This window comes from Platalea leucorodia (assembly GCF_965183815.1).
Source record: "Platalea leucorodia genome assembly, chromosome: 5".
Classification (NCBI taxonomy): Eukaryota; Metazoa; Chordata; class Aves; order Pelecaniformes; family Threskiornithidae; genus Platalea; species Platalea leucorodia.
The window spans coordinates 23,016,497-23,038,745 of record NC_138827.1 but is presented as its reverse complement, the minus strand read 5'-3'; the positions used below and the strand labels follow the sequence as shown (position 1 = coordinate 23,038,745).

Genomic DNA, 22,249 nt, shown 5'->3' with positions numbered 1-22,249 from the left:
TTGTCCTATCACTTGTTCCTTGGGAGAAAAGACTGACCCCCAACTCACTACAGCCTCCTTTCAGGTAGTTGTAGAGAGCAATAACGTCTCCCCTCAGCCTCCTCTTCTCCATACTAAAGAACCCCAGTTCCCTGAGCTGCTCCTCATAAGACTTGTGCTCTAGACCCTTCACCAGCCTCATTGCCCTTCTCTGGACACGCTCCAGCACCTCGATGTCCTTCTTGTAGTGAGGGGCCCAAAACTGAACACAGTATTCGTGATGCAGCCTCACCAGTGCCAAGTGCAGGGGGACGATCACTTCCCTAGTTCTGCTGGCAACACTTATTTCTGATACAAGCCAGGATGCTATTGGCCTTCTTGGCCACCTGGGCACACTGCTGGCTCATGTTCAGCTGGGTGTTGACCAGCACCCCCAGGTCCTTCTTCAGCTGGGCAGCTCTCCAGCCACTCCTCCCCCAGCCTGTAGCATTGCATGGGGTTGTTGTGACCCAAGTGCAGGACCCGGCACTGAGCCTTGTTGAACCTCATACAGTTGGCCTCGGCCCATCGATCCAGCCTGTCCAGGTCCCTCTGCAGGGCCTTCCTGCCCTGCAGCAGATCAACATTTCCACCCAACTTGGTGTCATCTGCAAACTTACTGAGGGTGCACTCGATCCCCTTGTCCAGATCATTGATAAAGATATTAAACAGAACTGGTGCCAATACTGAATGCTGGGGAACACCACTTGTGACCAGCTGCCAACCGGATTTAACTCCATTTACCGCAATTCCTTTGGCCCAGCCATCCAGCCAGTTTTTTACTCAGCAAAGAGTGCACCTGTCCAAGCCATGAGCAGCCAAATGAGTCCATATTAGCTACTTTGAAAGGGAATTGTCTGTTTCCAGAGAGAGTGGGAGCTGTGATCCTTGAGAATATGGTGAAGTGTGGTGCCGCCTTCCAGAACTGGACGAGATGGGCAATTAAAGAAAAGAGAATGAATGCTAAATAGAAAATAAGTTCTGTAACACTTCCACCATTTTGTTTAAGTTTGATGACTTGCCCTTGTTTTTCAGGTCCAGGATACATCCTTTATTCTGTGTGTCGTGGTGATACAGCCAGAAATACCTGTTAAACAGCTGAAGAATCTCAACACTGTCTCCAGTAGCAAGCTCCTGTATCATCGACTGGATCTGCTGGGCCAGCCGAACGCCTGCCTGCACTTCAAGCAGCTGGCTACCTTAGGTAAAGCTTTCTTGCAGTTCGTCTTGACCTCATGCATGTTTCTGTAGAGTGTGGCAGTAGGAAGTAAAACTCTTCTCACAAAACACTGGAAATACTCTCCTTTTGAGATGCTTTTATTTCCAGGGCTGATTGCTCTAATCAGCCATACCTTCTTATACCTCTTCATTGATCATAGCTACCCTGCTCAGTGGGGAGCACTTGCGTGGGTGAAGGCAGTGAGACTGCTCATCAGAGTACGAGAGAAATGCACCGTGAGTCTTGCTCAATCAAGTTCCCAGAAAGTGGAGTGGGGGGAGTGAGAGATGTCTCACCAAGCTTAAGTTCTCCTCTCTTGGCTGTAAAGCAGGTTATTGACAAATAACATAAGTAGGATGAAGTCCCAGCCAGCTGTGCAGGATTACTTTTTGAATTTGGATTTATGCAAGTTTTTCATTACCATAAGCATTTAATACCATCGATCCATGTGAACTGAGAAGTTATGTCTGTTGGGGGAAACGGAGAACTCCTGTGGTGTGATCATTTGCAGACCCTCCTTACCTACTTAAAAATGCTCAGGTTACTGACGTGTTCCTGCTTTTGATAAGCTAAACTGATTCTACTCTACCTGACTAATTTCAGTAGTTGCTCAAACATTACTGGAAAGAGGGAGAGTCTCCGTGGCAGTATAAGTTCTAGTGTCTGGAAAGGATAGAGAACTTAAACATAATATATCCTAAGAACATAGAATTTTTTTATATAAGCATCATAAGTTGCAAGCTTTCATGTTTAAGTATTAATCTTGGGGGGTTTTGCTAAAATCTGTGCTGTATTATAAGAAGTTCTGAATTAACTGCTTTTGTTTTTAGCAAGGCTTGAAGGTCTCATGGTGGATTAGCGGCACATTTGTGATATTTTCTTAGCTATATTGCAGTACCACAATAGCTAAGTGAGATTAGACTGGAGGAGTTATGGAGGAACTTGACAAAACCTATGGAAATTACTTTGCCAATTGTTTAAAATACAGGGTTTTTTCTTTCTTTAATGTGGTGCCTAGTCTTGATTATCTTATATCCAGAAAGACAAGATATAAATGGAAAATATCCAAAAAACGCAGTACTAAGCTGACAAGTGGAGAAGCTTCATGCAAAGCAAAACGCAATCACATCAGAATATTTGGTCTGGGAAGCAGATGAAGGACTATAATAGAAGTTCATAAGTGATGACTGCAGTACATATGGTTGCTGGATGTATGGTGATGTGTTTTAGAGGAATGTGAATAAAAGCAGAACACTTCACATACGCCAGTGAAATTTTTCCTCTGGAGACCATTACACACAGGGAAATCAGGTTCCGTGGGTCAAATATTCAGAAAAGTCATTCTTCTCAACCTTCAGCCCTGCATCATTATAATAGTTTTTCTTTTTAAAAAGAAAAAGCTGTCTGGTATGGCAGTTTCTGCACAACGAAAGTTTACTTTCTAGTCCGTTCTGAAAATCACCCGACACTACATTTTTATTGGTAAGCTCCCTTTTCGGTGCTTGTAATTCTCCATTTGTTCATTATCTGTAACTGAAAGTGCTTGTTTTCGTTTTCCTCTGCCATATCTAACCTAAACATGGACAATTAATATCTTCTTCTTTAGAACGAAATCTTTTCTTAAGGGAAAACAGCTTCTGTAATCTTTCAAAAAGTAGTAATTTAGAAATTGTTTAGACTTTGAGAACAAAGGCATGAAAGTTTACCAAATAACACATGGAGATCAGAGTAAGTGGACTAACTTTGTGACTTCTGTATTTTGAAGCAAGAAAGGTAGTTCACGTGCAACATAAGTTTTGTCAGTGCCTGGGGAGGCAAGTTGTGCTGGTAAGCGCTTTGGTTTGGATGGAGAACTTCACGTTTCCTACTCTCGCTCACAGTCCACCTGTGACCTGAGGGAGCTGTGTTCTTTGCGTACTGAAGTGTGGGAGAGTGAAGGAACAGGCAGGGGATACCCTTTTGTGGTACAAATGGATTTACTATCCAATATGTGCAATTCATTGTCCTTAACTTTCTCATATTTTTCTGTTTTTAGAAAGCCCTACGGTAATGCTCTCTGCGGGCAGCTTCTCTTCTCCATACGAACATCTCAGCCAGCCCGAGACAAAGCGGATGGTGGAGCATTACACAGCATACCTCAGTGACAACACGCGCCTGATTGCTAATCCTGGCCTTAAGGTATGTCCTCGATGCTGACTGCTCTGGTCAGCCCTGGAGACCCTGGTTTCTGCACGTCCCACGAGTTCATCTAGGAGGGGAGTACCCGAAACATTGATCTCCTGATGCTCATAGGGTTATGGATTGGTGGTTCACAGTGGTGTTCCCATGCCTGGAGAGATGGCCATGGGCTTGAAGGCCCCGAAGAGTGGAGAGAGGAGGGAGAGGGCTTTCTCCCCAAAAGGGGGGAAAAAGTTGATAAGCAGCTATTGAAATGAACACTAGAAAAACTAAAGCTGCAGTAAATTCTTAGCGGAAATATCTTTGTGTTCTTAGGCATATAAATGAGAAATTTCTATTTGGTGTGCAAGCGGAGCAGTATTTATATTTACGTGAAGTAAAAACGCAAATGCTAAAAGCCTCAGAGATAACGACAACAATATTTCACTATAATAAGCTTTTCCTTTGCTTGGAATGTGCCAGATCCATCTGGTGTGAGGAGACTTTAAACAAGTAATTGAGTTTAGATGATCTCCGATCGCTCTTTAGGAAACCCTGCGAGTAGCTTATTATCTTTTCATGCAAGTCTTAGAGGAACCCTGCTAGGTCTGCCTTTGTTTTGCAGTTCTCTGTCAGAAATGAAGTAATGGCTACCAGTCACGTCACAGATGAATGGATGACACAAATGGAAATGAGTAGCCTGAACAGTTCTATTGTGCGCCGTTACATAGCAACCCCCAATGGGGTGCTCCGAATTTACCCCGGTTCCCTCATGGACAAAGCGTTTGATCCCACCAGGAGACAATGGTGAGTTTTTAGGGTCCCGTTATCAAAGCTTTGGATAATCTTGGAGGGCAATAAGGAAAATATTTGGTACTGATTTCATAGCCTGTTTTTTTTTTTTTTTTATAGCCAGCTATAAACTATTTAACTAGAAATGTTTTCATCGTGGGTAAAAGGCTTGGTACTTAAATACAGCTAGTTAAAACCTTTGTCGGTTCTAATTCCAATGCTTTTTATTTTAAGTGATAGTTTCTGTTTCATGTCCCTGCTATGGCAGATGGGAATATAAATATTCAGAAAATGAGCATCCCCTTTAGGGATTAGCTAATTCGGGAGAGTTTTCAGCTCCTTGTGCCATTTTTGGTTGTTAATATTTTAGTCTTTTTGTTTGTTTACAGCGGGTTTCATTGCTAATTTAAAGGAGGAATTTGCTGGCTTGACTGTGCACTATTAATTATGCACCAGCATCTGATTTGGGAAAATATTTGTATACATTACAAATGAGAGCCTGAGACATGAGAGCGCTCTGGAGTGTGTTTTGACATGTGTGCTTTGTTGAAAGGAGCCAGCCAGGTGCTGCTGCACAGTGACACTGGGAAAGGCACCACCCAGCGCCGGCTCCCAACCCTCCAGCTGTACCGGGAAGGCTCTGAATTGCTCCTGGCATTGGCCATGCTGTAGCTCTCCTGACCCATGTTTTCCCTGAAAAAATCATTACCATAGCTACTGATTAGCTTTTTTCAGGGTTTCTTCCTTTTTGTTGTTGTTTATGTTTTTGCTGCCAGATAAGATGACGGAATTTTGCTCTCTCTTTTTGTAGTAAGATAAACAGGGTGCATTGATGTTGTAACTGAATGTGCTTTTACAATCCCTTGTCTCCATTTTAAAAGCTCTCAAATTATTTTCATTATTGTTTTTGGGAGGGAGTTTTTTTGCTTTTACACTCCACTAATTTTTTTCAAACCATGGTTTTGAAAAAGCCTCCATATGCAGCATGCCATAGTGTCTTGTTTTTTATATAGAGCCAAATGGCAGTGTTTTGGAAAGAAGGTGCAAGCACTAGGAATAGAGTAGAATTCAGTCACTTTCACAGTGCAGTCCAGACTCATGGGTTAGTATACTGGGAAGCAAAGTAATAGGTTTTTCATACACGAAAGTGTTTCCAACAGTTGGAATGTTTTATAAACTTTCTTATGACAGTAGAAAGATACTTGAGATGATTGTGGTTCGTGTTATGTTGACAGTAAGTTTTAAAAGAGAGTGTAATTTGTAATCACTTTCTGACATCTTCGCAGATTTTCATGTGTGAATTCTGCCCATAGGACGTCCTTTCTCCTGTGTTTGCAACATAATAATTTTGCCAGTGTTTGCTTTGAGTTTGAGACACCACTGGCACTAAGTCATAAGTTGTTCTGGGGAAAAAGGTCTAAAATGACATTAAATGTATTCTATGCAGAAGTAAATTGAGCTTTTTTAATGCAGTTGTATGTACTGAGGAATCATTTATTGAGCAAGTCTGGTTTAGGTTTGGGTCCTAATCATACTTAGATACTTGTTTAATATTAAGAAACATTAACTTGGTAGCACATTGTTCACAGTGTCCAGAATTCAATGTTTGTCTGTGTTTCTGCAAAATCAAGGATACTGTCTTAAAGTTTGCAGTAACCAATTTTTTTTTTTTTTACTAATTGTGAGTGTTTCTTTTGGCTGCCCTTAGGTACTTGCATGCAGTCGCTAATCCAGGACTAATTACCTTTACTGGTCCCTACTTAGATGTTGGAGGGGCAGGCTACGTCGTTACTATCAGTCACACAGTCCATTCTTCCAGGTAAATGGTGTTTTGAGGTTTATGTCAAGCAAGAATACTCTCAATTAGCAACTCCTTCATGTTCAAGAACTGAAAACCAAACCTGGTTTTAAAGTGCTTTTGATAGAACATGATATAACCTTGTGTAGATTCAGTGGAAACACTGAAACACTGTGAAAAATCCATGGTATGTGAATAGGTTTATATTCTGTAGCTTTATTCATATACAAATAATAACAGCATATAGAAAAAAAAATTGATTGGTGAGGATGTGCTCCTGGATGAACATGACAGGGACCTAGGAGGAGGAGAGGGATTGCTTTCATTAGGCAGTTTGGGATATATTCCCTCTCTGCTAGTAGTCAAACAGACTGACTACTTTTTTTCATCAAGACAGCTAATCTCTAAATTTCCTGAAGTTACTCACACTCCTGAAGTTGTATGTACCAGGGTGATATTTGGAAGGGAATAAGAGGTGAAAGCTGATCTGCTTAACTGCACATAGAGGTCAGTCCACAAGGCAGTTTTAATTAAAGGTCTGTCTGTCCGTACTCAAGAAATTGGGGGAGCTCCTCGCCTGGGCTGTTTAAATTCAGCACTTAAGGACAGGGGCTTTTGGGAGGAAGAACAACTTGAGGAGAAGCCTGTAGACCTTCAACTGCCCTTACAGGATTGCAGAAAAAAATCAGAGTGGAAACAGTAGCCCGTGCCTTTGGGATCAAAACCAAAATAAACATCATAGCCATGTAGGAAGAAGCATTTTCTTTATTAATTAGTCTTCTATGGTTTAAAAAAAGGAAAGGGGAAATTCTAATGTATTGTCATTCAGTGTTGATCGAGAGAATCTTGGCATTTCCTTTATTCTCAGTACAGTGTAATATTACCACCAGGAGAAATGGAGTCAGTCTCTCTATGAACATCTTGTCAGTACTGGAATGACCCTTTCCTTGAGGACCAGACTTTTTTCGTTTCAGCTCCCTCCTGGCCCAGCCTAAGGCTGAGGTTTGGTGTGAGATGTAGGCCGTTTAAAGGAGGTCAGTTTATAGAATATGTACTAAACCTTTCTAGCATAAGCTCTCCCAAGTTTCAGAAATGGTAGTTACTCGTTTTGTTTTTTACGCGGAATCTCTTCCGAGACTTTCGCTGAGCATGTGGCTTCTGCACACACTCCATCTAAGACCCCACTAGTACAAAGGTAACTTCTAACGTTGCGCTGGTAAATACAGATCACAAAGCCAGCAGAGCCTGGGACACTGCTTTTCTACTCGTCTCAGAGACATCTCGGCTTTGTTTGGGATTTCCCACGACAGGACATCTGCCTGTCTTTTTTGGCAGGAGTATTATCAAGCCTAACGCCTGCATGGTGCTTCTCACAGAGGAATTTACTTAAGGGAAATAAGCACTTCTGTAAGAAGAGAAGTGCAATTAATCAAAATTCTGATTTTTATCTAGTAAGAGATGGTTTAGTTAGCTTTAAGAGCTTAAAGCTCATGTGGGTTATTAGAACATGATTAAAGAATGGTTAAACAAAGTTTGGCAGATGTGAGTGTGATTCCTGGGTAAATATGACCTCTAAAGCTTATAGTCACATGCGGTTATAATCCCCAAAGAGGTCTTAGTTTAAAAAAAAACAGAGGGGTGGGGGAGGAGTCAGTAGAGTTAATAGGCATACTGGTATTAGTAACTGCTGTGTGGGTTTAAATAACAACATGAGTTTATCTGGAACTTACACTTACCTCTCATTCCCTTTTTGTGTAGATATCATTTCTTTTTTGGAGGCTGGGAATAGAAGATTCATGCAAGATGTTATTTAATACAGCTTGCATCAGCAAACCAGAAGGATTTAATGCTTAAAAACAAAGCTAAAATATTTACAGCATTCCTAGTGGCTTTTTGTCTATTAGGACAGAGCAGTAACTTCATAGCTTGATGTCTTGTCACATACAGTTAAACATATCTGTGCTGTTTCACTGTCATCCTTTTTCCCATTCCTTTTCCATGAAATGAGTCATGTTAAAAATAAATTAAATGCAGGTTTTTAGAGTCTATATTTATGAATCTGCAAATTAGATTTGACTACATCTTCACTGTACCTCTTTAAAAGCAAACAAACTTTTCAGTCCAGTAAACAGAGTTGGTTTTACATGGATTGGGGAGCTGCCAGCAGCCTCTACTTTGTATAGTCCAGCTGTGCCGTTCAGTTATCTTCTTTTTCTAAACATTTTTATTCCTATCTTCAGAGATAAAATTATTTAGAAGAGTAAATTTTGAAAAATAGTAAGTCAAAGGTGTCTCCTTTGTCATCAACATAAGGCCCACATAGGTCCAAAATAGCAGGCCCTGTGATTTGAGGATGAGCTGATCATTCTGCATCCTTCAGGGATGTCACACTGTCTGGCCGTGCCATCTCAGTGCTGCAGGAAGCAATCTTTGAGACTTTGGGTGTTAGAAATGTAGGAGTGATAGGGATTGCTCAGTAGCCTCAGGCTACTGCAGACCACCACATAATATAATAATTTTCACAACCTGCCATAATAAATATTAGTTATTTTCCTTTATTATTATATTGGAAGGCTTTTTTTCCAGAACCTCACTGCTCTGATGCCCAGCTGCCCAGTGGGGATTTGCGCCTTAGCTCAAGTGCATTGATTCAGGAGATCTCGTGTATCTGGATGTTTCTTCTGAGGGGAAGGTGGGAATTTGCCAGGACAGGAAGTTTTGGGAAAATAATAACATAAATAGAATATAATTTCTATTTGGAGCTTTCAGCATCCAAATGGTCTCAGCCAAATGTCAAGACTGTGCTTCTTCCAGGAGACCTCTTGCAATTGCTTCACTGATCGTGAGGAAAGTTAAAATGATACAACTGAGCAAAAGTAGCATTTTTTTACCTTTATAGAGCTGTGAGAAAATACACTTCCATACATTAGCCTGAGACTGTTTTGTCGGTCTTTGATGTATCGGTTGCTAAGGCAACTGCGTATATTCCCAAACTGGTGTGTAAAAATAGGAACACAAGCACATTTTCAGTGTGGGCAAAACATTGCAATTCACAGCAGCTCTTGCTGCCACTGCTGGTGAGCATCCACAGAGACTCCGGGTTCTGCCCTTTCCCTAAACGTTTATTTTATGGTTGCCTTACATTAGGGAAAGATACTGAATCAGAACATTTGTTAAGTGATACGGTTTTAAATGTCACTTGGCTCTCTGTAGGCAGTGGGAGGCAGTGTCAGGTTAACATGAATTGCTCCTGTTTAATTCCAGCTAGCACAGATAACTGGCCTGTTAGTAGGATGTGATTTGAAGCATTTAACACGGTGCTCACTAACTAGCACCTGAATACCACTTAGTTATGCGGTGCAAGGTAACCTTATTCATGTCTGTACCTTGGCCAGCTTTTTTTTCTGGCTGAAATTCATAATTGCTCCTACACTTTGGAATTTTAGGGATTTAGCAAAATCTCTATGGCAGCTTCATATTCAGGTCCTAACGCTGGGGAGAGAGCAAAGAGGAGCAGTGCAGAATGTAACCCCCCCACAAGGCAGTGGGAATTTGGGTCCTAGAAATGCCGGAGCTGTGTCCTGCATTCATTTGTATGGGTAGGGAATTTTTAATCCTAATTTGTGTTGCTAAATATTACATGTCTACAGGTAGTAGGGGTATATGTAAGCGTCGAAGGACAACAGCCCATGGGGAGAAGGGTCAGTTGCTGGGTGTGATCCTGTCCTGGGCTGTCTCCTTTCTCTTCCACGTAGTGGTTGTATGAGGTGCAATTTATGTGGAGCAACTTCAGGATTTGCAGCAACCAACCAACACTGTTAAGACACTGTTCTCTCTGTTTACAGCTGCTATAACTGTTCATTTAAACACAAGCAGGATGAACTGAGCTTCAGTGTGGAGGTGTGGATTTGAGCTGGTCACTTATATGCCAGGGAAGCCAGTCCCCTTTTCAAGTAGGGAACTGAGTAATTAAAATATTAATTATTAATACAGCCAGGAAAGCCTTTTTCCTTTTCTCCTCCCCTCTTTGCAGTGCGCAGATGTCTTCAGGACATTCGGTGGCAGTAATGGGCATTGACTTCACCCTGCGATACTTCTACAAAGTTCTCATGGACCTGCTGCCAGTTTGTAACCAAGACGGAGGAAACAAAATAAGGTAAGCCATTCCTTCCAGGCAATAAATATGTAAAGACTTCTTCTCCCCTACCCCCATCTTTAACCAGATGACCCAGAGGTACTTTCCAACTTAACTTTTCTAGGATTCTGTTACTTTCAATGTCCGTTCTCTGATTTCCACTAAAATTTGTGCTTGTTCTTCTTATAAAGATTACGTGGACTTTTTTGTTATTCAAAACCAAACTGTCATCAGCTAAGTAAACAGTCTGCAGGAATAAGAAAAAAAACAGAAGATAACTGATTTTTTTTTTGTTGTTGTTGTATTTAGACTTCACTGAAATCCTGGGCAAAAAAACATTCTTTATTAAATGAACATACTTCCCATTCTCTTCTCTTTGTTTTCATTTTACCTATTTAGTTACTATGAGCATGTAATAATGATGTATTATCTCTAGTTATTTTAACTATCATTATTAAAATATACTTGTTATCTTTTTCTCAGAAATACATAGCACAGCACTAGCCAGAAGAAGTCTCATTCAATCTGGAGTATCTAATTTTATTTAGACCTACGTGTATCTTAATTGTTCCTCTTTCCTTTACCCTTTTTTGAAAAATCACGCGGGCGGGGGGTAGGGGTAGATGCTGGTTTGGATCTGGAGTAACTTGATAACATGGTTTGGGCATTGTTGTTTCTTTGTTTGTTTTTAAACCTTAAATTTGGGAAGGGAAGTGGTTTTCTGTCATCATCCCAGTTCTTTTCTGGTTTGGTTTGGGTATTTTTTAATGTATTTTATGGTGTATTAAAAAAAAAAAAAAAATCAGGATTTCTGGTTTGGCCTTCCTTCACCCCAGTTAAAAACTATTAATAATCAATGGGGTCAGATGCTTTATTCTGTTTCTACCTTCCCTAAATGAGGAATTTCAAGCATGTTGTTAAATGGTTTGTTAGACCATTCTAACATAGAAGCCGGATCTAATGCTTACAGCCTCCACGTAAATGCACGCAGGTACTAAGAGACAACTATTCTAACTATCTGGCAACCATTTGGTTTTTTTACTGTCTCTCTACTAAGCTTTTTTTCTCTGTGGTCATTCTGGGTAATCACAAGCCTACTCATTCTCCTGTTTCCTACAGCATCTTTCAGAAAAAAGAGAAAATGCAACATCACTACATGAATTTCTAATGCAAAACCCAAACAGTTTGGGGCAGTAAAAAAAATCCAACCAAGTTTTCATGACTCCTTTGTATACCTAAAGTGTACAGTCCTATCTATTCTATACTGATTGCTTTAAATTATATCTGCTCTCTCCCTCCATGAGCTGATGTAGGTAGAGCTTTACATAGCAGACTGCCATGGGAATCGCAGACTTTAAAGCCACCCGAAGTGTCCGCCGGCCCCAGGCAGGAGGCCAGGGCAGCGGCGCAGCTGCCGGGGCCCAGCCAAAGCCCCGCTGCGCTGGGGGACGTGGCTGCTACCCCGCTGAGCTCTTCGGGAGCATTGAGTGGCCGCATTAACCTCCTCCCGTCTCCCTTCTGCGGCCACCTATTCTCTTGACCTTGGCACAGGCTGTGCCGTCCCTGGTGCCGCTTGCTCCTCCGCCTTCCCCAGCGCGGCTGTCTGCGGCTATGGAAACGGGAGATGCTGAAAACGTTACGGATTAAAACCTTCCAGCACACTCCTGTCTAGATAGGGGCACAGATCCGACATCATTTCCCTGAGATCACACGGGAAGCTAATGGGAAGAGCTGAAAAGGGAGAGGAAAGGTTGGGAAGGCTGAGAATGAAGCAGGAGTAATTTATCTCCCAGTTAAAATTGAATTCTAAAGCGGGAGGTCATTAAAGGAGAGTGTGAAATCTCTGTTTAATTAGTAACATAGTAGATTAATAAACTGTTAAAGCTTTCCAAGTTCATTATGCTTCATTTATTTCTGGATCTTCCCCGATCAGACAAGACAACGCACTGATGGGTTTTTCTTTCTGTTTCTATCAGTTCCGTTTTCAAGTCCTTGATGGTCCAGGCTGGCTGTAACAGTAACAGATTAAAAAGCTTCAGGGAAATACCTGATATATTCTTTAAAGACATTTTGTAGTGAATTTGTTTAACGGCCCTGTTATTCTAATAAATGGAAGCCTTTAAAAATTCTTCCTCCAGCTGTAAATCTAAGATTTAATTTAAATTTTAAATTTAAATTTAATTAACTGTAAATTTAAGATTTAATGTTTTACTTCACCATATTTCTCTAAAGCCTGAGGAGGTCTAACGGGAGGCTCTGCGCTTTGTTTGTTGTGGGGCAGGTGCTTTATCATGGAGGACAGAGGGTACCTTGTGGCACACCCAACCCTCATCGATCCCAAAGGACATGCACCGGTGGAGCAACAGCACATCACGCACAAGGTCTGGCTCCTTTTTTCTTGGTTTATTCCTACCTTTTCTAATTTCTGGGGTGGTAAGGACTGTAGAGAAGCTGCTGTCTGTGTCCAATTTCAAAGGCATAAAATCCTCCATTTTTCACTTAGGAGCCTTTGGTAGCAAATGACATTCTGAACCACCCAAACTTCGTCAAGAAAAACCTCTGCAACAGCTTCAGTGACAGAACAGTTCAGCGGTTTTATAAATTTAATACCAGCTTAGTGGTAAGTGTGTTTTTCTGTTTTACTTTGCTTTTGAATGTACTTTGGTTGGGTTGGGTTTCTTTTGGTGGAAACGCAAATTGTTGCCAGGATCAGCAGACGCGGCTCAAAGCCAACCTTCCGTGTGGATTGGCCTCCGTTTACCCTCTCCAAACACAAAATCAGTGATCTGGACTGCACAAACTGTGCTTGCATGAGGAGTCAGTTGACATACAAGGGATTATGGATGTGATTGCTGGCCAACTGTGGTTGATGTCTGCAGAGTCTCATCCAGCATCATGAAAATAAGTTCTCGGTCGCTGGGTGAGGAGTTTCCAGCAGTAGTTAGGATTTTTTGTTTTGGATCGTCTCCTGACCTCTGGCTTCCAACTCTGACCAGTGTCATGTCCTCCTGTGACACCGGTAGTAAAGGTCTCTAATAAATTACCTTTTAGCTAGGTGACCAAATAAATGCATTTACTGATGCAACTTGCATGAGCATTTGCAGAGTGTCATTTGTCAAACTGCAGTCTTTGGAGATGTGAATGCTCTGTGGTCCCCGCGGGTCATCTCTGAGCTTCCTCTTGTGCCGAGAGGTCTAAGCCAGGGGCTGTCATCTCTCACTGCGCCGTGAATGCCAATTGCAGCGCCACAGATCTGTCCTTGCAAGATCACTCCAGAATTATTCAAAAGATGTTAAGCTCTGTGGGAGAAGCCGCTATTTAAATAATACTTTTCAATTATTACTGGGAGGAGAAGTTGGGAAGTGAGCATCAAAAATATTTGAAAGTTATGTCAGAATACGTTGATTTATGTCAGGTAGGCTTAAACATTTTCCCCACACTTGAAATGCAAAATAGAAAGCATATTACTGTAAAGGAAATTGTATAGGACAGAGCAAAAACTTAAGATTGTGGCATGCAAATAGGAATCAGGAATGAGTCTGCCTACCAAATAGATCACAGCTGTACAGTGCTGTGGTGTATTTTTTTTTTTTATAGTACATGTGCCAGGAAGTTTTCAACAAGTCATGCTGGTGCCTCCCCGTCAGAGCAGAGCGTCTTTGCGGAGGTCACCGATGGTTGGCACAGCGGGGATGGCTTGGTGAGCGATGTGAGGGAATGAAATGTAACCTGCTGTCAGTGGGATATTGGACTCAATGCTGCTGCCACATCTCGTAATGTTTACAAGCTAAGCATGTTTTTTTCTATCTTCAGCAAAGTCTTTCCACCCAGCAGTAGCTTGGAAGCAAAACTCAACAGGTTGATGAACAGTTTTATAAGCCTCTTATTTGTGAAGGCGGCGTTCCCAGGCATCTGTGTTCCCTCAGCTCTGTAGGTTTCCTTGGAAGGGGGAAAGTCTTCAGCTCCCTAAAACAATGGGTTTCTTGCTACACCGTTGACACTATTTGGTTTTTTCCTAGGGTGATCTGACAAACCTTGTGCATGGCAGTCACTGCTCCAAGTACAGGCTGACAAGAATCCCGGGCACCAATGCCTTTGTGGGAATCGTCAATGAGACCTGCGATTCACTTGCTTTCTGTGCCTGCAGTATGGTAGACAGGCTCTGCCTCAACTGCCACAGGTGAGCAGGAGATGGGAAATGAACGGGCTGCTCTGGACATTTACTTCTTCCCTCTTTATTGATTCAAGGTTTATAAAAACACATTTCTTTTATAAGCTAAATGAAAACATGCAGTGCAAATCTGAAGTGAAAACAAAATAGTTACTTTACCTGTGCTATCTGTAAGAGGCATGGTGACTTAGCATACCTCTAATCCTTTGCCATATTGTCAGTGTATTAAAACACAGGGTAGTTTGTTCTTGATATGTTTGGGTAGATAAAGTTAAAAGACCACGACAGATTCAGTTTCTCAGGGGCAGTTATCTGTGGTTCAGGCCCTTTGTTCTGGCATATTAATAGCCATGATTTTATGTGATTTGACATAGTTTTTCATTGAGGGGATCCTGGTGCTTGCAGGAGGTTTTGTCTACACCAGCATCGTTACGTGTTTGTTGCACTGGCAAGAAGGATCCTTGGATCTAGATCTGAGACTTACCCAGGGCTTGTCTGCTTTTTAAATTTCAGGGGGCGAGTAACAGATCAGAGAGGCTCTGTTATTATCTTGTTCTCAGTCCCAGTGCAGAATAGAGCAATCCCTGTGTTCCTGGGGGAAGGAGAAGGGTTACTGAACAGCCATGTGAATGCTGTTCTCCATGGTGACCTGCTGGTATGGAGCTGCACTGTGGGGTTAAAATCACGGTACAATGTCTGATGCGTTTTTTCTGTGTTCTCTGCCCCTGAAGAATGGAACAGAACGAATGCGAGTGCCCTTGCGAGTGCCCTCTGGAGGTAAATGAATGTACTGGCAACCTCACTAACGCCGAAAGCAGGTAAGAACGACCCTCCTCTCATGGAACAGCATGTGACAGAAGTCAATTAACAAAATTACTTGTTTGTTCATGCTAACTTACAGGTGATACAGGATAGAATAGACAGTATTTTTAGCATAATTAAGCAGACGATAGGTAAAAATGATGTTTTTCATTGATTGTGCTTTGACTGCTTTTATAATACTTTTTGCTTTACTTTTTGCCCCAATATAGGAATCCGAGTTGTGAAGTTCATCAGGAGCCAATGACTTTCACAGCAATCGATCCGAGCCTGCAGGATGCTCTCCCGCAGTGCATTAACACTCAGTGCAATCAGAGAACAGCAAGCGGGTAAAGCGTTTTCCATGCCTCAAAATATCTTGTGTTCTTGAAATACTTAAGTGAAAAGTAGCTCTTCCTTACATGTTTTAAAGAAGAAAAAAAAAAAAAAAAAAGAGAGAAGGGAAGACAGGTGTGATGCCAGAACGAGATATTATAGCACACACCGACAATGACATGATGCTGCAGTGCAGAAACAGAAGACCTCAGTATTCCCGTTTGAGTCACATAACACCATTAATAGGAAACGAATGGCTTTCCCATCACACTTGGAGAACCGAGGGTTGTGCAAATGGAAGATTTGCTGTTGAAAGGACAACAAGTTCTTCCTTTTAGCAAAATGGATAGTGCTGCTATGTTTGTCTGCCTTCTGGAGGAATGTGTGGACTAAAGCGTTCACAGAAAGTAGACAGTACTTTTGCAGTGGTGGCTTTGGAGCACATTAGAGATGGCAGCTGCCTGTCAGCTTCTGGTTTCCTGCTTCTCTGTTCTACTCCTGGCATTACGTAGAGAAGCTTGAGGGCTTATTTCTTTTTTGCTAGTTATGAGCCATCTCCAGGGAACTGAGATTGCTAGAACATATTGTGCTCTGACCAGACTTTCCAAATCCTTTCTTCCATCTTCCAAAGGACTGCAGAAAAAGGGTGGAACTGTAGTCAGACTTCACCATGCTGAGAAATGCCTTATTGGAGGCGTTACAAGTAGGAAGTTCTTCCATTGCTCAGGCTGAGTGCTGAAGGAAAAAAAACAAAGCAAACAGACTTGGAAGATGCATGCTGAAGATGCAGCTTCCCTGTCTAACTTCCATTGTGGTACTTGAGCATTTTAGTGAGAAGTTTTTGGGTGGCCAAATGTTACGTATGTGAGGCTTTACAGATGATTTTGGCCTCCCTCTGTCCTGCGATTCTAAAATAGACTGAGCTATGCCAAATAAGAAGTGTTGGACTTAAAAGTAAACATGGTCTTCTTTCGGTTTTAATTTTCAGGGATTGCTTTGGTGTGTTGGACTGCGAGTGGTGTATGGTAGACAGTGATGGGAAGACCCATCTGGATAAGTCCTATTGTGCCCCTCAGAAGGAATGCTTCGGTGGCATTGTGGGAGCGAAGAGCCCCTATGTGGATGACTTGGGAGCAATAGGTAACTCTGCCTTTCTGAACAGATGCTGCATTTAACTGTGTTCAATAACATGCACTTTCAGTGTCAGAGCATGCTTCACATACCACGTTTCTCTTACGCTAGTGGTAAGCACAAATAGTACATCAGGCAGTAAAGAAGGAGCATCAGGCCTGTTGTGTGTATTACATTTTTGAAAATACTGATGTGTAGCTGAGTGTAGCTATACATTCCTGTCTTTAAGATGTACCCTCTCTGAACAACTTCTATTTAAAGTGTGCTGTCCTGTGTGTGCGCAGTTAAGCACCTAGAAAGCCTTCAAGATCTTCTCTAATCTTCAGAGATGTTGATTTAAACCTTTCTGCAGAGCATTTATGTTTTTTTTCCCCTCTGTTTTGTCACTTTTGATTTAGGAGATGAGGTAATCACTCTGAACATGATCAAAAGTGCACCAGTTGGCCCAGTGGCTGGAGGCATTATGGGCTGCATTATGGTGCTTGTCCTAGCAGTATATGCATATCGCCACCAGATACATCGGAGGAGTCACCAGCACATGTCACCTTTGGCTGCGCAGGGTGAGCTGATAACTCTTGAGAGAGAAATAGTAGGGTGGGAATTAAAAACAAAACAAAACAAAAACCAAAAACGAAACAAAAAAATCCAAAACCTCTCTCCTTGGTTTTGTTTCAATGCTTCACCCCGTTTTATTTCCATTTTGCCAACCCTTATAAAAGTCAGGTCTCGCCCAGGGTGCTTGTGTATTGCTGCCCTCTCCTGGGTGCAGCCAGACCTGCTGCCGCCCGAGGAGAGTCTGCCCAAAAACCTTAACATGAAGTTCTTGTCAGGAAGCTGAAGTTACGCTTTTTCTAGAGCTAAAATGATAAGCCGAGCTTCACAGCTTTCTGGACCTTGTCATAGCACACCGATCACATATGTTTATTTCTGCACAAGAGTGGTGCTTTTGGGAGTATTACAGTTTTCACGCCCTTTCTGCTTGGGCTGTATGGGACATGTCTTTTCTTACTTGTGTTCCCTGCATCTGGTCCATGTGATGTTCATGGAATATCTACATAGATAAAACGACTGAAGGCTGAGAGACAAAACTGTGTTTGGGCAAAAGGATACCGGTAGAAAGATACAGAGGTGAGAAGTGTGATCAGGGCTAATTACATCTATATTTTATTATACCCTGGCTCTATTTTGAATTATTTCACTTTCTTCAAAACTCTAAAGCCTGTTCCTTGCAGGGGGAGGTGGGGTGTGTCGTTTTCTTAGTACCCCTAGCCCCATCTATCTTGGAAAAAGAGTACACCAAGCTCAGACTGCATCTCTTCACACAGTAACGCAGAGTGCTTCCACTATATTACCAGGGTGACAGCCGTTAGTAAGATGATCCAAAATTTTTCTCTTAACAGTTGCATTTTTCTGTTTGTAATGGTGTGTAGAAATGTCAGTGCGTATGTCGAACCTGGAAAATGATAGGGACGAGAGAGACGATGACAGCCATGAAGACAGAGGAATCAGTAAGTACCAAATCACTTTGCTGTAAAAAAATGTTACATTAAATGAGGCATTTGTTTTCTTAATATGCTAGAATTAAAAATACGTGAGGAAGCCCTGTGCTGATAAGCAGTAGAAAATGACAGAACAGTGTTTTAACTTAAACTGTATCTTCCAGTGCACCTTTAGTCTCATGCTGAAAAATTACATTTTTCACTTTTAAAAGACTAATCTCGATTATGTGTGGAGGAAGTTTGCCTGTTACACCCCCCCATCAATACCACTTCCAGAAATAGCTCTGATCAGCTTAAAAATTGGAATTGTGACAGTACAGGGTATGGAAAACGCCTACCTTTGCTCAGCCTTGGAAAGGAGAGGCCAAGTCTGGCACGTACATTCAACAAATGTGGCAGTAAATCTTATTTGCATTGATTTGGGATGCTTGTACTTCTTTACCGCTCAGTAAAAATGGCATTTTGCATATGATACTGGTGTACTCTAAGATCAGCCGGTGCACCTAAACTCTGGGAGAACTCCAGAGTCAGACCAGATCCCTGTCTCTGGGCCCTCACTAAACCAGAACTAAAACAATACCCAATATTTGAAACTGTGTCAACACTCAAAGATTGAAAAATAACCATATCTGAGTTTCATGGCTTGCATCTACTTCTTCTCCAAGTCCTTTTTAGTTTCATTTTGAGTCGGCTTTCAGTGCTGCCACAGGTTCTTTAGCATTGGCAGAGTAATTCTCTAACTTTATTAATCCAAGCAGAGGAGGTGAATGAGTTTGACGGGATCTTGATCTATTCCACATTTAAACACTGTCTCTTTACTCCTACTCCTCTGTTGCTTGACAATCTTCTTAAAAGAAGGAGTGTTTGAGAAGAATCAGTTTGCAGAAAGCCTATTCCCTTGTGCCTGATTTGTCCCACTGGTATAATTCAGTAAAAGCACTTTCTTTAAAACCAGTTCTGTTTCTTTGTCTCTCCCAGTTAGTAACACTCGATTTATAGCAGCAGTAATAGAGCGGCACGCCCACAGCCCAGAACGCAGACGCCGGTACTGGGGGCGATCGGGAACGGAGAGCGACCACGGTAAGACCTTGAATCACTGCCCTGGCCCCAGGTTAATGATTGTGGTTACTCAGTTTCCTTCACGTGTCTGGCATGTTGCAGATAAGGCTGCAAAAACCAAACCAAAACAAAAACCTTTGCTCCTTATTGCTTCACAGTTACACAGTTTTGACACCCTTCAGCAGATGATAACGTCCAGCGAGGGAGCTGGTTTTGTCAGAGTGGCAGTATAGCAGCAGCTAAATGCCGTGCTCCCCCTGTCTGCTTTTGGGTTCTTCCTGGGTGACTAGAATTCAGACCAACAGAAATGGTACTGTGTTTACCACACCCTTATTCCACCGCCAACCCTAACAATCTAGATGTTCAGTTGAGATAATGGACCTCTCCTGCTTAACGAGAGAAAGGAAATCCCTTGCGATGAGGCCAGCTTCTCTGCTGCTCTTCTCTTTGCCATGACATGCACATCTTTCATAAAATTCTAGCAGCATGTGCTGGACACCTGCATTTGCTGGGGTAAGTAAGTGCAGATTTAGAGACCAATGTGTCAGGTGCCTCCTTAGCCTTTCTGTTGCACATTCAGTCCATACCATCACCGCAGAGGACATCTTACATCACCTTTAAGCAAATAATGATCACCATTAACTGTGTACATGTATAGCAGCGAAGGGTATTCAGCCATGTGTGTTTGCCACACACACACACTTCAACCCTGTTTAGGTTCAGGGAATTTTGATATGTCTGTCATGCCCTGAGACTAAGTCTTCTTAAATCTTGAAAGCTGTTAGAAGGGTGTAATGCTGTTGACTCATGAGGAGGCTTAATAAAAATTAAGAGGAGGGTTAGACAAGGCAGTCTGCCACAGATGTTAGCTCTAGCTGTGTGTCGTAGTGGCTGGGTATGTTACAGCAGACGTGTTCAATTATTAAGACAGTGGTTGCACTAATGGAATTGCTGCGGGACAGGAAATCTGAAGACCAAAGGCTTGGAGTGTGGGTGAACAGATGTCTGAGAGACAATCTTGCTCTAGGAGGAATTACCCTGGATTTGGGGCCAGATTACCTGTGCTGAGGCAGATTTGCTAGACTAATGCTCCTTTTGCTCCATTTCTTGTAGTCCTAGCAAATCCTTCCCATCTTTTTAGTCAACATGTCAAGGTTAGCAGGGTAACTGTCTACCTATTTCTGAAATGTGCGCTTCTATTTTTAGTTTCTGTAATTCTATCTTCTTCAAAGGGCTGCCCAGTCTTCTCCCCCAATTCCTCTCTGCCAGCTAGAAACCGTGACTCAGACCACGGGAAATGAGAACCAGCTTTGGGTACTTAGCCTGATATTTTTAACACACTTCTTTTAGGTGTCTCAAGCTGAAAACCTGACTGAGATGCTCAGAAGCACTAGTGGTTTTTCAGCTCTTAGCCAAAGTTTTCTGAGAAGGATTGTTTTTCTAATTAAAGCAAGATCTTTTTCCTTTTAAATTTTGTTTGTGTTTTTGCATTTAGAAATACTGAGGTGGTTTTGTTTGTACTGCAAACTGATTTTGAGTGGTAACAGCTGGTTTCAGTGGTAAATCCAAATCTCATAGTAACTACTAGCACCTGCTTCAAAAGAAAGGGACAGAAAATCTCCGAGGGACCTGTTATGAGACAGCTTCCACACTGAGAAAGCACAATCTTGTCTTGCAAGGGTTAGCTGTTAGCTAGCTTTCCAGTGACATAATTTCCTTAGGATATCCCAGTGAATGCAACCTCTCGTTACTCCTGTAGATGGCTGATCTGTTGTTCTTTTTTTTTTTTAACTTCTCAGACTCCAGTAGCAGATATTTTAGCTAAAGGAGAGCCTCGAGTTAATTGCACTATGTGCATGTGCTTAGCTGGAAGTGTCGGTACTATTAACGGACCTGCTGTGTGAAACACTTCCCATGTGGATGCAATAGATTGCTTTAACTGCATGGAAAGCTCACCAGCATTAAAAACATGTGCTTGGTTTTTTGCAAATAGACCCTCACAGGTGAAAAGTGCTCTCTTCCTTTTAAAAATACAATACTGTGATAATACAACAAGATGATGTGAAGATTTGCTGCTTCCAGATGCAATAGCTGGCAATCCTTCCTAGGAAAGATGTAGTTTGATAGGAGTAGAGGTAATGGTAGTGGATCCCACCTATTTCTTGTCTGTTTGTAAAAATCCAAGTAATATCTTAAAAGATACCACACCAAAAAAAATTCTGTTGTGCTTTGTTTTTAAAATCAGTGCCAGCAATTCTACCGTAACAAACTGTTGAACGCATGATTGTTTTTTACTCTTTGGGGTGGTACAGATCATAGGTCCCCAAAGTTTATAAACAAAGACGGTGACAGGGAAAGGGATCCATTATGAACTTACAGGAGAGGATGGTTTTGTTAATTTTCTTTAATTAATAGAAAAAACAAACAAACAAATTGCTTTATTCTCTATAAAGCACTGACTGTGTCCGATTCCATGAAGGGTACAGTGGTCAGCACTGTGGAATATTGACCTTTTAGTCTTGCTTTTAATTCTTAGTCCTGCTGATTTATTTTCTAGGCTACAGCACTATGAGTCCTCAGGAAGACAGTGAAAACCCTCCGTGCAATAACGACCCGTTGTCGGCTGGTGTTGATGTTGGAAACCACGATGAGGACTTAGACCTGGACACGCCACCTCAGACAGCTGCCCTGTTGAGTCACAAATTTCACCACTACCGGTTGCACCACCCAACTCTTCACCACAGCCACCATTTACAGGCTGCAGTCACGGTACACACTGTGGATGCAGAGTGCTAATGAACAATGACAAAAGAAACATAACTTGTGAACAATGACCCATGCAGCAACGGGCAGCTTTGTTTCTGTGCTTTTCACCAGGAATGACTTAAGTAACTTCCCGAGTAAACTGTTAGGCATAAAAGCTTTACATTTTTATAAATGTAAGGTTGGCTCTGAAATGGAAGGGAAATGTGTTTGATGAATGGACCTGCCATAACATTTAATAAAATGGAGCAGGAGGCACGTTAGACCTCCAAAAACAGGGACGCAAGTTTATACAGCAGCTGAAGCTTTGGAAGCTCTGTTATGCTGAGCCAAGAGGAGAGAGCGAGCTTAAAAGAGCCAGAGATGATTTGGT

At 41.9% G+C, this 22,249-nt stretch overlaps 1 protein-coding gene across 1 annotated transcript in view; it reads left to right on the top strand.

Annotated features, from left to right (window-relative positions):
- The window catches only part of CACHD1 (cache domain containing 1), a gene marked incomplete at its 5' end in the record, with an annotated part of 111,168 nt that extends 89,141 nt beyond the window's left edge, over positions 1–22,027 (top strand). Inside the window, 15 exons of the mRNA XM_082311524.1 lie at positions 1,054–1,222; positions 3,273–3,415; positions 4,020–4,201; positions 5,895–6,005; positions 10,018–10,140; positions 12,401–12,500; positions 12,623–12,739; positions 14,139–14,299; positions 15,022–15,108; positions 15,322–15,438; positions 16,413–16,564; positions 16,954–17,115; positions 17,986–18,063; positions 19,033–19,134; positions 21,671–22,027. Of these exons, the coding sequence (XP_082167650.1) occupies positions 1,054–1,222; positions 3,273–3,415; positions 4,020–4,201; positions 5,895–6,005; positions 10,018–10,140; positions 12,401–12,500; positions 12,623–12,739; positions 14,139–14,299; positions 15,022–15,108; positions 15,322–15,438; positions 16,413–16,564; positions 16,954–17,115; positions 17,986–18,063; positions 19,033–19,134; positions 21,671–21,909 (2,043 nt within the window). The 3' untranslated portion in view covers positions 21,910–22,027. The remainder of the gene's footprint in view (positions 1–1,053; positions 1,223–3,272; positions 3,416–4,019; positions 4,202–5,894; positions 6,006–10,017; positions 10,141–12,400; positions 12,501–12,622; positions 12,740–14,138; positions 14,300–15,021; positions 15,109–15,321; positions 15,439–16,412; positions 16,565–16,953; positions 17,116–17,985; positions 18,064–19,032; positions 19,135–21,670) is intronic.
- Positions 22,028–22,249: the final 222 nt, after the last annotated feature.